At 39.7% G+C, this 17,412-nt stretch overlaps 2 protein-coding genes across 5 annotated transcripts in view; one reads left to right on the forward strand and one right to left on the reverse strand.

The window, feature by feature from the left end:
- LOC102544234 (sperm-associated acrosin inhibitor-like) overlaps nt 1–17,412 on the forward strand; it is an 81,242-nt gene that overhangs the window by 45,779 nt on the left and 18,051 nt on the right. The gene's annotated exons all lie outside the window — the stretch shown is intronic.
- LOC102543968 (serine protease inhibitor Kazal-type 7) lies at nt 5,048–8,370 on the reverse strand. The gene is made up of 4 exons (XM_006204627.4): nt 8,235–8,370; nt 7,370–7,395; nt 6,510–6,634; nt 5,048–5,327 (listed from the first exon to the last, which is right to left on the reverse strand). Exons 1-4 carry the CDS (start codon nt 8,293–8,295, stop codon nt 5,282–5,284), a joined length of 258 nt encoding a protein of 85 aa, XP_006204689.1. The 5' UTR covers nt 8,296–8,370; the 3' UTR covers nt 5,048–5,281.

Genomic DNA, 17,412 nt, shown 5'->3' on the forward strand with positions numbered 1-17,412 from the left:
TCCTTTTTTTTTTGTTTTTTTGTTTGTTTGTTTTTGTAGATTGCTTGATCGTAAGTGTGTGGGTTTATTTCTAGGCTCTCTGTTGTGTTCCATTGATCCACATGTCTGTTTTTATGCCAATACCATGCTGTTTTGATTACTGTAGCTCTGTAGTATCGTCCAAAGTCTGGGGAGGGTTATTCCTCCAGCTTCGTTCTTCTTCAGTATTGCTTTGGCAGTTCTGGTCTTTTGTGATGCCTTATAAATTTTAGGATTATTTGTTCTAGTTCTGTGAAAAATGTCCTGAGTAATTTGATAGGGATCACATTAAATGTGTAGATTGCTTTGGGTAGTATGGCCATTTTAACAATATTCTTCCAATTCAAGAGCATGAGGTATCTTTCCATTTCTTAAAATCATCTTTAGTTCCCTTAATCAGTGTTTTGTAATTTTTCATGCGTCTTTCACCTCCTTGGTCAGGTTTATTCCTAAGTTTTTTTTTTTTTCTGTTGTTACTGTAAAAGGAATTTTTTTTTTTACTCTCCTTTTCTGAGTTTTCATTATTAGTGTAAAGAAATGCAGCTGATTTCTTTATGTTAATCTTGTACCCTGCTACCTTCCCAAATTCTTTTATCAGCTCTAGTAGTTTTTGTGTGGAGCCTTTAGGGTTTTCTATATATAGTATCATGTCATCCAAATGTAGTGATAATTTTACCTCTTCTCTTCCAATTTGGATCCCCTTTATTTCTTTTTCTTGTCTGATTGCTATGGCTAGGACTTCCAATACTATGTTAAAAAGAAGTCATAAGAGTGGGCATCCTTGTCTTGTTCTAGATTTTAGTGGAAAGGCTTTCAACTTTTCACCATTGAGTATTATGTTGGCTGTTGGTTTGTCATAAATAGCTTTTATTATGTTGAGATATGTTCCCTCTATACCCATTTTGCTAAGAGTTCTTCTGTTGATGTGGTGTATCATATTGATTAGCATATGTTGAACCATCCTTGTGTCCCTGGCATGAATCAAACTTTATCATAGTGCACAATGTTTTTTGTGTGTTATTGGAGTCTGTCTGCTAAAATTCTGTTGAGGATTTTTGCATCTATGTTTATCAACAATATTGGTCTGTACTTTCCTTTTTTGGTAGTGTCTTTGTCTGGTTTTGAAAAGAATGTATATTCTGTTTTGAGGAGATGTCCTAAAAATATCAACTAAGTCCAACTATTCTATTGTGTCATTTAGTATCTCCATTGCTTTATTGATTTTCTGTCCAGCAGATCTGTCAAATGATGTTAGGTGTGTGTTAAAATCTCCTACTATTATTGTATTTCTGTTAATTTCTCCCTTTATGTCTGTTTGTATTTGTTTTATATATTTAGGTACTTCTATACTGGGTGCATATATGTTAATGAGCATAGTATACTCTTCTTGTATTGTTCCTTTTATCATATAGAGTGTCCTTCTTTGTCTTTCTTTGTCCTTTGTTTTAAGGTATATTTTGTCTAATATGAGTATTGCTACCTACCCCTGCTTTCTTGTTATTTCCATTTGCATGAAATATCTTTTTCCATCTTCTCACTTTCCATCTATGTGTGTCCTTCACCCTAAAGTGGGTCTCTTGTAGGCAGCATATTGTAGGCTCTTGTTTTATTATCCAGTCTGCCACGGTATGTCTTTTGATTGGAGCATTTAGTCCATTGACATTTATGGTAATTATTGATAGCTGTCTATATTGCCATTTTAAACTTTGTTTTCCAGTTGATTTTGTGTTTCTTCTTTGTTCTTTTCTTTTTGTTGTTGTTTTTCCTTTTGTGGTGTAATAGTGTTTTTTTGTATTCACTTAATTTCTTTTCTCTTTGGCTTTTGTGACTCTATTGTATGCCTTTAATTTGTGGTTACCCAGTTTTTGAAGTATGTTAACCCACTGCTATATCCTTTTGCTTTAGACCAGTAATCCTACAGGCCCAAACACATCCTAAGAAGAACGGTGGGGGGGGGATGTACATTTCCCTGCTCCCCTCTTTGACATTTTATGCTTTTGATGTCTTCTTTTACATCTTCATGTTTATTCTCTTGCTGTTCATTATAGATACTGCATTTCCAGTTGTGGTGTCCTCTTTTTATAGATTCCTGCTTCTTTTTAATTTAGAGAATATCTTTCAATATTTCTTTCAGGATGAATTTAGTTTTGTTGTATTCTTTTAGGTTTTGCTTGTCTGAGAAATTCTTTCTCTCTCCTATTCTGAAAGATAGTCTTGCTTGGTAGAGTATCCTACTGTGCAGGTTTTTCTTTCAGGACTTTGAATGTATCTTACCACTCCCTTCTGGCCAGCAGTGTTTCTGTAGAGCAATCAGGTGATAGCCTTATGTGGGTTCCCTTGTAACTAACTTTGTTTTTCTCTTCCTGCCTTCAGAATCTTTTCTTTAATTTTGGCCATATTAATTATAATGTGTCTTGGTGTAGGTCTGTTTGGGTTCATCTTGTTTGGGACCCTCTGTGCTTCCTGTACTTTGATACCTGTTTCCTTCTGTAGTTTTGGGAAGGTTTCAGTTGTGATTTCTTCAAATTCCTTTTTGATCCCCTTTTCTCTTTCCTCTCCTTCTGGAACCCCTATTATGCATAAGTTGACACACTTTATATTATCTCATAAGTCTCTTATGTTGCTTTCATTTGTGTTTATTTGTTTTTCTGTCGGTTCTTCTGATTGGGTGATTTCCATTATCCTACCTTCTAAATCACTTACTCATTCTTCTGCATTATTTAGTTAACTCCTGACTGCCTTTAGCTCAGATTTTATCTCAGCAGTTGTGTTATCTAATTTTAATTGGCTCCTCTTAATAGTTTTTAATTCATTTTTATAGTATTCTGCATTTCTATTGATAGCCTCTCATTTCCTTCAGTGCTTTTATTATCTTCTTTTTGAGCTCAGGATCTACTAAGCTGTCGAGGTCTGTTTCTTTGTTCTTTCAGGAGACTTTTCTTGTTCTTTTGATTGGGAGTAGTTCCTCTGCTTTTACTTTATTTCTCTGACTCTATGAATTTAGGAGTAACAGTTATCTACTTTGGTCTTGAAGGTCTTTTTGTTTTAAAGTGGGAGTGTCCCTGTGTAGACTGTGTGTCTATTATTTTGTCATGAGGGCTGTTTTTAGTATGGATGATTGCCACGCGTCTTCTCAGTGTGTGCTGGCTGTTACCCCCTGATTAGGGATGTGGTTGATATTGTGGTGACCATAGCCTGCCCTGGTTTAAGCAAGGCCTCCTCTTTGCTTTGTGGTTGTCACAGCCCTGACAGGGGCCGGGACTGCTTCCCTGTTGTTGGAATAGAGGCTCCCAGACCCGTTTCTGAGCTGTCATGTGATAGGCAGGACTCGAACACTTCTGCTGGATGAGCAGTTGCTGAGTATACCTCCGCAACAGAGGTCCACCTGACAGTGCTCTCGTTGTCCAGGTTTAGAAAGTATACTTTGTTGACACTCCCCTTGTCCCTCTCTTAGCCACGGGAATGTTGGCAACTGCCCTGGCATCCCTGAGGTTCTGCACCTACAGTGTGTGTGCAGTCACGCACTCAGTCCACCACGAGCCTGGGATCAGACCAGACCCCATCCTCATGTCCGTGTATGCAGGCCCACTGTTAACACAGACTTGCTCCCGCCACGCACCAGAACTCTGATTGTCTCAGAGGCATCGATCCACAAAGGCATCAGCAGAACAAATCCACTACCATTGCTTGGGGCTTGACTCAAATCTCAGTCCTGCCTGCAGAGTCTTGAGACCCCTGGTAATGGATTCATGTTCTAGCCCTGCCTCAGTTTGGGAGCTGCACGCCAGCCACTGTGCCCCTCCAGGGCAAAATGAGAAGACAGCTGCATCTGGAGCCCTTCCTTCCACTTGTGAGAGCGTGGCGCCTACAGCGGTGCCCAGCAGCACCCTCTGGGCTAGTGGAGATGGCGGCTGTGGCCGGGCTGTGTTGTGCCCCTCTCTCCATGCACACCAGCAGTGGTGCTCTCTGTTGGGGGACCCAGGCTGTTCTGTTGTGCACACCCAGCCTCAGCCCACACCACACTCAGCCCCAGTCCTCTCCCTGGGTTCACCCACATAAGGCTGAACTCCAGTACCCAGTCCCGGACCAACCCCACAGGCTTGCGTCTCAGGCTGGGGATTGCCTGAGCCCTCTGTGCTGGTTTTTCTCTGTTATGTCTGCCAGGCGCTTGCTGTTTTCTCCTCCAAGCCTCTGGAGACCCCTTTCTTTCTCAGCTGAACTCCCTGCTGGAGAGGGGGCTTCCTAGGGTGAGGATACTTTTCTTCCTCTGCTGCTCCCTCCCACGGGGACAGATCCTGCCCTGATTTAATTTTTCTTTTTTCTTTTTTCTTTTCTCCTACCCAGTTTTGTGAGGATTTTCCTTGTAGTTCCAATAGTAAGAAAGTTCAGCAGCTATTTTGTGCGAATTGTTCCATATGTAGATATAGTTTTCGTTGTATTCATGGGAGGTGAACACAGTGTTGTTCTACTCCGCCTTCTTGGCAATCTGCCACATTGAATTTAGAGAAGCATTTTCCAAGCATGCTGGACTCCCTGTGTAGAATCACACAACATCCTTGATAAAATGGACTAAGTATGTCAAGTAAAGAAGAATTGACAAGTAATTGGAGTTTCATTCGAACAATTAGAAAATAAATTACCCAAATAGGGCCTCTACTGCAGATGAACTTTTTTTTTTTGGTCAATTTATTACAAAAATACACTTTTAAAATCTTAGGATCAAGTTAGATTGTTCAGGATAGGTCAGAAATGTCACTGATTTATTTTGATAATGTTTGCTATAAAATTATTACTATATAATTTATTTATGAAATAAATATCTAGTTACATAGTTATGTAATTCCTAAAAGAATTATGGTGAATGCTGTTAGGTATTATAGGTATTTTGGTTTTCGTGTTCCATTTTAAATGGGTTTATATCTTTTGAACTATTAAGGTTTCTAGGTAGATAACAGTTCTGCAAAGTTTCTTGTAAATGTAATTATTTCATTCGACACTTAGAACTCAGCAATGAATTATTAGAATTTCATTATACTTTTTAGTTTATTTGATATGTTTTTATTTGTCAGTCAGTGAGGCAGGAGTCTGGAGGGAGAGCACAGCTTTCTCTGCTCAGCAAAGATGACCCTGAATCTTCTGTGCCCCATCCCGAGCACCAGCCCCCGGAACCTCTACCACCATGAAGGAAAAGGCAGGCAGGGCCCAGGGAAGATGGAGATGACAGTGGGGATATCACTGCTCTATAGCCATGTCTCTGGTGAAGTTAACATTTTCCCTCATGTAGAAGTTGAACTTTTCCGTTACTCTTCCTGTGGGAAGACAGTTAATAAGATTCATTAACACAAGAGGAAATTTTATATAATATTAGAACTGAAAGGAACTATAGAAATTGTGAGGCAGAACCTCATTTTATAGATGAGGAAAATTAGTTCCTGAGAAGGAATGTCCTTGCCACAGGCACTTTCTGACAGAGGCAGAAGCAGAATTTCCCTAGCCCAGTGATACTTCCACCCCACCTGCTGCCTCCACCGATCCCAGAGCCCAGGCTGATCAAGCAGTGTTTCACAACAACAAAGAAGGAGGCCTTCTGACAAGGGAAGCTGAGGTGGCCTGCTCCTCAGCCTTCCCTGGTCAGCAGGGCCTGTGGTGAGGCTGGATCCTGCCTTGGTGAGGATCCAATTTCAACCACATGTCCCTTCAGTGTCCATGAAACAAGCTGGTTTCTAGGCCGAGGGCCCAATGTGTGGACACATTAGAGAATCTTCTCTTTTGTGAAATAAAAGTTCCTGAATTGGAATAAATATGTAAATATATTCTTCTGGGCTCAAGCCGTTAACGTATTTTAACTTGTAAAGATAATTACAAAGGTGAAAAAAAACACAAGATCTGAGATGAGTGGCCAGAATCCAGTGGTCTGTAAGAGAGTTAACAATGAGCAAAGCGAACTTGGTTTAAGACAGTAAATGCTAAATTGCCCATTTTACACCAAGGAAGTGACATCTGCCTGGTTATATTGCCTCCAAAACCCCTGTGCAGGCCAAAAACAAAACTGAAACAAAACATGTCCATGGGATTCTGGTCCAAGTACTGACAGCTTGCATTCCCCAGTTTCAGAGCAAAGAAAAAAAGAAGAAATATCTATAGCCTTAAGAAATTGAGGAGTACAAAGGCCCTCTGGCCATATTTTATCTAAGAATCATCTGAATTATGGCCATTAATTACTCTGGGGACAGTAATTTGAAAGCGCATGATCTTGTTAGACTCAATTGATAGGCAGGAATTAGAGGTTCTGCCGTGGAATGACCAGTCCCAGCTGGCAGAGCAGGTGGCTCAACCCTAGTCTGACAGTGAGGCAGCAAGTTTTCTCTTTCCCAGCTGCTCTGGGACAGCACAGTACAGGTTCTGGAGAGTTAAGCAGGCTCGTGGAAAGAGGATAGGATTACAGTGGAGGACACTGCCCCAGCTTCTTCTCCTTCCCATGAGGTACTCACAAGTTCTCAATACACAAGTGGCATTCATTCCCGTAGGTGATGTAGTCAGACCCACAAACAGGCAGGTATGTGATGGGGCAGGGGATGGCCACCAGTGGGTACTTCTTGTAAATGCTGCAGTCCACCTGCGACAGACACAAGAGAATGTCCTGCTTTTCTCCCAGCTCTCAAGCTAGGCTACCCTGCCTCTATTGCACAAGAAGTCAGATACCATCCTGGAGGTCCCACTCTGATATTCTGATGCTGCTGTGACTACTTCTATTGATAATATGACCACTGTGACAAATACTGGTACTTCCAGCACCACTTCTATTATTGCTAGCACACCCCATTAACAGTTCCTGGGCATTTTTTTTGCTAGGCATTAAACTTAAATCTTACATGAATTTTCTTTGTTTAATCTTCAGAGCGACTTAATAGGGAAGATTCTACTATTATACCTATTTACAAATGAGAGAAATTTGGGCTTAAGAAGAGAGAACTTGTATTACATAAAAGTTAGTAAGTGGTAGGGTGGAAGTTTGAATCCAGAGCCTATGCAGTTAACCAGGGTAACTCTCTCCTGCCTCTCACATGTTGCCCCTTCCTTGAAGATTCTACCAACCTCCCAGCTGGAAGTCTTCTCTATCTTTTTTAACTCTGGAATATTTTTTTAGGCTATGGTTATTTACATATATGTATGTCATATTTCTTCAACCGCCTTCTGAAAAGCAGAGGCAGTTTCTTTATCTGTGTCTGCCTTCCCTTTTAGCCCCCTCCCAAACATGCGGAGTTAACCTTACATATGTATTTCATAAGTATTTGTCAGCTAAAGGACAGTCAATAGGAACTGAAATGAAAGGGTAGTTCCGTGTACTCACCTTTGCTAAAGACTGACCAGCAGCTTCTGAAAGAGAGATACAGATGGAAATGTTAAAAAAAATTAAGCAAAGTGGTGAGATCTCAGTATTTAATGTAAATTTGGTCCTATTGATGAAGACGTCACTTCTGGTGATGAGTTTCAGCACCTATCCCATCCTTTCACAAAATCCAGCTCTTTGCTGAGGAAGCAAATGGCTAACCAAGTCCTTGATTCAAGTAACAGAATTATCCAAATTTCCTCCCTTTATTGACCATAGGATGTTTTCTGGAGCTCATTGTGTCTCTGATAATGTTCTAAGTCAGATGGCAATAGGAGCCACTTCTAAGAGCCTGAAGCACCATCTTTGATATTCTCCCCCTGCCAATTGATATAAAGGAGTGTAATGGAATATCATTAAGGTGTAGAATCTTATTTAAGTAAATTTTTTTACCATATAAAAGTTTAATTATTGACTCCTGGGCTTTGGAGAACTGTGTTTTATTTCGATCTTCCTGGATTGATTTGGAGAGACATTTGAGTTTTCCTGCATCTTTGCGCTGAGGAATAGTATCTGACGTTACCAACAATTTCCAGTGTCCTTATGAAATGTAGGCTTTTAAAAAAAAATTAGTTGGTTTTTTTTTTTTTTGGTTCCATGAATGGGAATAAAAATCCTTGAGAGGGAATGCACTAGATCCAAATTCCCCCAACTCCAAGTGGGACCTAAGAGTTCCCCTTTCCAGGCCAGGGTTGTTTCTGTTACAAACCAGTACATTTTAAATCCACAGGACAAGATATTTCTCTCAAATGCTTATATCCTGTGAGGGGTTATTTGAGAAAACAAGCTTAATGGCTGTTTAGGGCACTATCTACCGTTAACTCACCTGAGCAACTGCAGATATGAATCACTGTACAGAGCAGAAGGAGGACCCCAGTGATCTTCATGATGGAAATGGCTGTGATGCAGAGGCTGTCTGGGCTGTACAACTACACCTGCCATGCCCTAGGAAAGGGTCATGTTTATAAGGTGATGCTTTGTTTCTCCGCCTCTCCTGTGAGGTCATCCAAAGTCAGTCTTGGCTTTGAGAGGCTCTCAAAGCACAATGTCACACCCTGGGTGGTGTTACAGTCCTTGTCACTTAATTGCTACTTCCTGTTTGCCCAACAAATTGATTATTCAAGATGAGAAGTATTTTTCTGCATGCTCTAGAGGTAGGAATTGTTACTTAGAATTCTAAACCTCATATAGTAGAAGAGATTTAAGTATAGGCAGCTTGGCTCATTTATGAAATAAGTGAAAATACCAAACTTTATTTCACCAAAATAGAAGATTTTAAACCCAGATGAGACAGATTATACTTATGTTTATATTTTAGTTCCTAGGAAAAAGTTTTATTTTTGAGACTGTAAACCTATGAAACAAGTAGGGACGTAGTCGAAGGAACAGTGACCTTAGCATTTATGAGGCTTGGAGAAAGCCATTGACGTTTTCTACCGTTGTGATCTTGAGTAAGTCAGTTATGTGTATCAGCCAGGAAGGCCTGGTTATGTTGTAACATAACCCCAAGATTTCAGTGACTTAAAACAATACAAGTTTACTTTTACTCAAGCTGTATACACAGGGTGGTCAGCTGATGGTGCTGCATTGCCTTCAATGGATTCCAAGTAGACAGGGTAGTCACTGTTTGGAATATTGTTGATTGTCAAGGTGAAGTGAAGATGCTTTCTTACAGATTTCCATTTACAGTTGGATATTCCAGCTCAAAAGTGACACGAGTATCTCTTTCCCCTCACTATCATGTGGCCTGGAGGTTCTGGAGTGCAGTCTTACCTTGTCTCTTGAAGACCAGAAAGGGGAGAACCAGAAGTAGTTAGTAGATGACACAGAGACCACCCTGGACCCTTACTTTCATCCCCTGTCCAGTGGGACCTATTGCTAACCACACCGGAGTTCACATAAAGTGCAGTGCATGTAATTGTTACTGTGATTATTATTATTGACAGGCAATAGTCTCTGCTATGAATTACTGACTTGAGATTGTAAACTGTATTGTCCAAGCACAGTTATCCAAATGGCCATTGTTTGTCTGTTGGGCTGGAGGACATATGTATGAAAAGCTGGGAGAAGGCAGTAGACTCTGCTCCACCAGTGCTTTGCTTGGCAGGTTTATTGTAGTACATTCTGAAGCACAGCCATTGAGTCCCATGGATCTTATTTGGAACTTTGTTTCTAATAAACGTTGACCTTTGACTTTGAATATGTAGGCTAAGTTCTGGATATTTAGTTTCCTCATCTGTACATGGAAATAATATTTACCTCATAGAGTGGTTTTGAGTGTGAAATGCAAGTATATATATGTGTGTGTGTGTGTGCTTGTATATATGTATGTATACACACACACACACACCAGAGACTATATATATGCGTGTGTGTGTGTATATATATATATATACACACATATAATGTATATAGTGTGTGTGTGTATAGTCTCTGGTGTCTATGTGTGTGTTTGTGTATCAGTGCTAAGGTCATAATTAGAGCTCAGTATAGGGTAACTAATAATATGGAATGTGATCTTTATGACAACTCATCGAGGGAGGAATTTTTATTACCCTAATTTTATCAGTGAGTAAGATGAGACTCGGGATTTAAGTAATCTTACCAAGATTATGATACTAATTAATGTAGGAAACTGTTGAGTTAAGTCATGGAAAAAAAGGGCAGTGAATGTCCTAATAAAGAGTTAATTATAAGTTTTATTGTTTGCTATGAACGTTTGGAGATAATGAATACTGAGAAAAAGCCATTATGTTTCAAGCAGAAATTTGCTGGAATTTGAAATGCAGTTGTAGCTAAAAGGATTGGAAATGGAATCAAAGGGTAATCAGGATGAAGCGAAAAGGTAGGTTTTGTTTGTTTGGGTTTTGGTTTTGTTTTGTTTGTTGTTGTTGTTTTAAAATGTTTGATAGTCAAGTTGGGGAATGGAAGAAGCAAGGCTTCAGCAAGGTCTAGGATGGACTGAGCATATTTTTTTTTTGTATAAGACTGTTATTAAGACAGGAGGGAAGGGGGTAGGGCACAACCACTCAAGGAATGACAGCAATTTAACACCAAAATGGTGGAAGATTCACCAAAATGGTGGAAGGTTCACCTCCTAGTTGGCCTTAAGGATTAAGAGGTTTAACTTCTAGCAGACCTTGAGCTTCATTATGTGCTCATTGTAACAATGTGATCAAATAACATGCACACAGGCGCCATGACAGCCCCAAGGTTAACCGCAAAAGGCCAAAGAATGGGCGGTGGCCCAACTCCTGGTAGTCCCAGCCCCTTCCCCAGGGCAGTTGGATTGATCCCACCTGTAGGCGTGTGAAGCTGCTGAAACCATAAAAAGTGACACCACCACACCTAGTGGCCCCTTTGCGCTCTCTCTCCTTTGAAGATGGCCCGCACTCTGTCTATGGAGTGTGTACCTACTTTTACTTTTAACCTGAGCACCCAATTCCCGTATCTCTTCCCTTGCTTTTCTCTTGCCTTACACTCTATGTATGCAGTATGTATCACTCTAAATAAATCTACCTTTACTCAATGGTGGCTCACACTTGAATTCTTTACTGCGCGAAGCCAAGGACCCACACTTGGTGGGGCATGTCCCAGGGGCTCAACCAAGACCTGGGACTTGGCTCTCCTCACACCCCACATCTGTTTTCCTGCATCATTATTATATTTCATTTATTTTTTTAACATTTTTTATTGTTATAATCATTTTACAATGTTGTGTCAAATTCCAGTGTATCATTTTACAATGTTGTGTCAAATTCCAGTGTAGAGCATAATTTTTAAGTTATACATGAACATATATTCGTTGTCACATTGTTTTTCGCTGTGAGCTACCACAAGATCTTGTATATATTTCCCTGTGCTATACAGTATAATCTTGTTTATCTATTCTACTGGACTGAGCATATTTTAAAGCCAAAGGGAAGAAGAAGAAATTTAAGATACATGATGGTGGGTGTCTAGTTAGAGTATAGAAAAGTTAGAAATAAGATGAAGAGCACAGGTGAATCACCATTCCCTCTTACATGGAAGACAGAGAAGAGTGGATGAGTGTAGAGTCAGATACTGTGAAAAGGAGAGAAAGAAAGATAAAGGGGAACCCATCATAAGGTTGGCTCTGACTGGTGAGTTCTGGGGTTGCCTTTTGCAGTGGAAGAATCAAATTGGTTTGGAAGCTGGAGAAGAATGAAGAAGACCTGGCACTGACCTTGATGGGAGCAAGTCAGATAATCAACAAAAGATATAAAAATTAGTGGCCACTAGACAGACTTAGTACTAGTTTTCAGTAGGCCCAGTCAGTACCATGCTTAATATTTCTCCCCAAATATTCTGGGAGTGAGAAATGGGAAAAAAAAGATGCTTTTATGGATAGAAAGTATGTTCATCAGAGACTTGAGGGGGCTGTAAAGACTATTAGGCTTGCAAGGGAGTCAAGTGTCTCACAAGGTTCGGATAAACTATGCATGATGCCAGCAGTGTAGGTTTAGAGGTCAAAGTTCAGGTAAATTGTGGACCTAGTTGGGTGGGGGATATAAACAGTTGTCAGTGGAGGCTGTGGCTAATAGGCAAAGTGCCAGATTTAGTTTCTCAGGGGTGGGGCTGAGATAATGATCCTCAAGGTGTATCCAAAGATAGAATAGATAAAGAATGGGTGGAGAAGGTCTTTAGATTCAAAAAATGTCTCCTGACCTCTTTGGTCAAGGTCAGAGGATCAGATGTCTGGTTGCTTTGAGTTTCGGTAGCTGTTTTTATGGAGACAAAATTTTCAGGCTGCACAGTGAGCCACAAATTTGTGGAGGGTCCATTGAGGGTGAAAGATGAAGACTGTGAAGATAGAAAAGCAGTCCATTTCAGACTAAGGGCAGTATGTATATTCCTCCTCCTATTCCTGCAAGGGGTCAGGGTGGGAACTTGAGGCCTTCTCACAGAGGATCCCTGGGCCCATGGTTCAATTCTAGGGAAGGCAGGATAGAATTAATGCAGGCAAACATAAAAATTAGAGAAAAGTGTGCATGATCTCATTTAAGACAGTCTTATGAGACAGGTGCAGTTATTTGCCCTGTTACTCAGCTGAGGCTAGAGGGGCTTAGAGAAGTGGTAGGTTTAAGGTTAAGAACCGATGCTTTTTTTCTTTAATGGAGATACTGGGGATTGAACCCAGAACCTTGTGCATGCTAAGCATGTGCTCTACCACTGAGCCATATGCACCCAAGAGCCCATTCTTTTTGATCACTCTTGTGTATTGCCTTTAAATCTAAATCTAAGAGGTAAACTTGGAGACGGCATTGGAAATTGGAGTTACAGAAGTAAACAGCCGTCAAATCAGAGCAGTCAGGAGGGATAGCTGATGTTTTGAGTAGGCAGAGGGGTGAGCACTAGGTCAGAGTGCACAGCATTTTCATGTGGAGAGGGGAGGCATCTGGAAAGGAGGTTCCCAGTGGGAAAGGGGAAGATTGAGAATCAGGAGGCAAGGGCTCCTTCCCTGTGCCCATAGTCTCATCTGTCAAAGGTGCAGTGCTGTGACCGTCCTTCTCCACCCGGTGCTTGCTTCTTTCGCCACAGATACTGAGGCTAACCTAGATTGGTGCTTCAGGTTTTCAAGTTGAAAAACCCCTCCTCGGAACCTTAATATGTAAAAGTGATAAGTAAGGTTGAGGATTGTGTGCGAAGAAGTTGGAACCCTCTTTGAGCCAGGGAATCAGATAGTGTAGAGGGAACAGCAGGTGTATTGGCCGCAGGCAACGTCCCCTGCTGAGGGAGTCCATTTTCTCCAGTTCCAGTGTTATATACAGTAGCTGGTTTTTCTTTAAAACATTCAACTTGTAAATCGGATAGGCTGTAGCATGTTTTCCATGGTTAGGCTAAATGTTTTTATAGTGAATTCTATGTGAGATTGGACTGAAAAATTCTTTCATCTATTTTTTTATTTAAATTGCCTTTTTTCCCCATTTTTCTTATTTTCTATTATAAGCTTTTATTATGCTGATTTCAGTTGGAGTCTGTGTCTAGGAGTTATGGTTGCCAGTATTCATTTAGCATCTAGCATCTATTTATTGAGCTCTGTTATATGCCTTACTTGTTATTATATATATATTGTTTTAATTCATTTTCATTACAGCATTCCTTACAATCTGGCATTACCTGTTCCTTTATTTGTATATTATTCATCTCTCACCACTAGAATGCAGGTTCCACCAGAACAGAATCTTGCCTGTCTTGTTTGACCTTAGCAGAGTGCACTGGGCAGAGTAGGAACTACTTATTAAATAATTACTAAATGAATGAATAGCCCTAAGACTCCACATTATTAGTCAAAAGGTAGAGTAACACAGAATTCACCCAGCACTTAGGAGAAGTAGTCTTTAACATCAGTGAATTTAAAAAGAAATGAAGGCTACTTCACTGGAACTTAAGATAATTCAACCTTTTTTTTTTTTAATAAACTGAAGTACAATCATTTACAGTGTGTCAGTTTCTCATGTACAGCACAATGTCCCAGCCACACATATACGTATTTTTTCATTAAAGGTTGTTACAAGATATTGAATATAGTTACCTGTGCTGTACAGAAGAAACTTGTTCTTTAAAATATTTAAAATGGCTAACATTTGAAAATCTCAAACTCCCAAAGTTATCCCTTCCCACACCCTTTCCCCCAGTAACCATAAGATTGTTTACTATGTCTGAGAGTCTTTCTGTTTTGTAGATTAATTCATTAGTGTCCTGTGTTTTTTTTAGATTCAACATATGAGTGATATTATATGGTATTTTTCTTTCTCTTTCTGGCTTACTTCACTTAGAATGACGATCTCTAGGTTCATCCATGTTGCTGCAAATGGCATTATTTTATTCTTTTTTATGGCTGAGTAGTATTCCGTTATATAAATATACCACAGCTTCTTTATCCAGTCATCTGCTGATGGACATTTAGGTTGTTTCCATGTTTCAGCTATTGTATATAGTGCTGCTATGTACGTTAGGTGTATGTAGCTTTTTGAATTAGAGTTCCCTCCGGATATATGCCCAGGACTGGGATTGCTGGATCATATAGTAAGTCTATTTTTAATTTTTTGAGGAATCTCAATACTGTTTTCCATAGTGGCTGCACCAGTTTACATTCCTACCAACAGTGTAGGAGGGTTCCCTTTTCTCTACACCATCTCCACTGTTTATTGATTGTGGACTTTTGAATGATGACCATTCTGACTGGTGTAGGGTGATACCTCACTTGCAGTTTTGATTTGCATTTTTCTGATAATTAGTGATACTGAGCATTTTTTCATGTGCCTGTTGGCCATTTGTCTTCATTGGAGAATTGCTTGTTTAGGTCTTCTGCCCATTTTTGGATTGGATTGTTCGTTTTTTTGTTATTAAGTTGTGTGAGATGTTTATATATTCTGGAAATTAAGCCACTGTCAGTCTCATCATTTGCAAATATTTTCTCCCATTTTGTAGGTTGTCTTTTTGTTTTACTTATGGTTTCCTTTGCTGTGTAAAAGCTTATACGTTTAATTAGGTCCTCTTTGCTTATTTTTGCTCTTATTTCTATTGCCTGGGTAGACTGCCCTAGGACAACATTGCTAAGATTTATGTCAGAGAATGTTTTGCCTATTTTTCTTCTAGGAGGTTTATTATGTCTTGTCTTATATTTAAGTCTTTAAGCCATGTTGAGTTTATTTTTGTGTATGGTGTGAGGGAGTGTTCTAATAACTGCATTGATTTACATGTGGCTGTCCACTTGCTGAAGAGACACTCTTTTCTCCACTATATATTCTTGCCTCCTTTGTCCAAGATTAATTGAGTCTAGGTCTGTGGGTTTATTTCGGGGCTGTCTGTTCTGTTCCATTGATCTATATGTCTGTTTTTATGCCAATGCCATGTTGTTTTGGTAACTGTAACTCTGAAGCATTGTCTGAAGTCTGGGAGGGTTATTCCTCCAGCTTCATTCTTTTTGTTCAGTATTGCTTTGGCAATTCTGGGTCTTTTGTGATTCCATATAAATTTCACGATTATTTGTTCTACTTCTGTTAAAAATGACCTGGGTAATTAGGGATCACATGAAATCTGTAGATTGCCTTGGGCAGTATGACCATTTTAACAATATTGATTCTTTCAATCCAAGAGCATGAGATATCTTTCCATTGCTTTAAGTCATCTTTAATTTCCTTAATCAGTAGTTGTCCATGTATAAGTCTTTCACCTCCTTGGTCAAATTTATTCCTAAGTATTTTACTGTTTTGGATGTGATTTTAAAGGGGATTGCTTCTTCACTTTCTTTTCCTGCTATTTCATTGTTAGTGTAAAGAAATGCAACAGGTTTCTGTATGTTAATAGGAATATCCTTTTAATTGGTTTTCATCTCATTTAGAATAAGACTGAGCCTTATATCCATGGCTTTAAAGCCTACCTACATAACATCATTGTATCTCCCAGATCTCTCTGATCTCAACAGCTGCTCTTGACTGCTGGTCCCCTCTGGCCATCTCTCTGCTTACAGCAGGCAGTGTCCCCTCCTGATACTGTTATTCCATGTTTTGTTTATTTTGTTGTTGTTGTTCTCAACACTAAGCTCTTGCAGAAGGCCATCTGAATGTGAACTCCTTGAGAATAGAGGCCTTATCTACCCAGTGCCTACAACAATGTCTGGCACAGTATAGGGACCTAATGTTTGCTAAATGAATAGATTTTATTTGCCTGTGCTCCAAAATTTTTTCTTACAGTTTAATGGAGAATAAATAGATCTGGAGATCAGAAAACAGAGAAATGGCAGACCAGACCTAAAAAGCTGATGTTATATTAACTAATTTGTTTCAAGTATGTGAAAAGTAAGCAGGAAAACTGACTCCCGTTTGAGAATTGTTTTCATAATTCTGAAAGCAGAGTTTTATTTTGGTATGTTACTTGTCCATTACTGCATCTATAGGCTCTCTTTTTCTAGTCCCATTTGGGTCCGCAGACAACATAAGGTTGTGGTTAGGAACAGGATAATTGAATTTAAATTTCATTCCTTCTTTATAAACTACAAGATTGTATAGTTTACCTTGTCTAAATTTAATTTCCTCATCTGTCAAATGGCGATGATAATGGTATCAGGCTTACAGGACCGTGGAGAAGATTAACTGCGACAAAGAAAACACTTACAGCACTTGGCAAGGTGCGTGTGCTCACTCAGCATGGGCAAACTATTCTCAGAACTCTACCTCTGCCCATAAAGCTGGTAAAGATGTCAAACTGCCCTTCCTTCACTGGAACACTTGTGTTCTCATATGAAACTTTAGGTGATTATTTCCATTCTCAGCTGACACTTTGTATGTGCTTAGTTACCACGTGTGTGTTCACATCTGTCTCCCAGGCAGCATTTTCGCACAATAGAGAAGACACTTAGGAATCAGGGATTTCTGACTATGCCCTTTTTATTTCCCTCGTAAAGTAGAATAATTGCAGGCTCTCTTTTGAAAAGGGAAAAATAAATTAGAAGTTTCCCAATTCTCTCCTTTTTATTCTGTGGTGGGATGAGTTGTACCTCCATCCCTCTTTGTGGGAGAAGATTTTGCTTTTGTTATTTTTAGTGAGGCAGAGATGGTAAGATGAAATAATGAAATAGTGTTGTAACTATACAAGATGATCAAACTTAACAAGAGAAGGTCTGTATTTTAAGAGACCCTTTAGTTTGAGGGACTTGAAATACCTGAAACTTTATTGCATCAACTCCAAAGAGAGCCACTCAGATGGACCCTACTGACCAAGGGCACTGGGGACAGGGGTAAGGAAGACATAAGACGACAAGGGTCTCCATCCTGGCACAGGTGGACTGTGTATTAGCTGGATAGGTGATGGAGAAAGTAGAATTGTGTGCTTTCTGGACTCTTCTGGTTAAATGATTAAGTTAGATGAGTAACGCTGACATCTATTGGCCACACCAGGTAAAAACACAGAGCTTTTCACTTCATTTCCCCGGCCTCAAGTATAATAGTGACTTCACTTCCCTATATTAGTCAAGATCT

This window comes from Vicugna pacos, chromosome 3, assembly GCF_048564905.1.
Source record: "Vicugna pacos chromosome 3, VicPac4, whole genome shotgun sequence".
Taxonomy (NCBI): Eukaryota; Metazoa; Chordata; class Mammalia; order Artiodactyla; family Camelidae; genus Vicugna; species Vicugna pacos.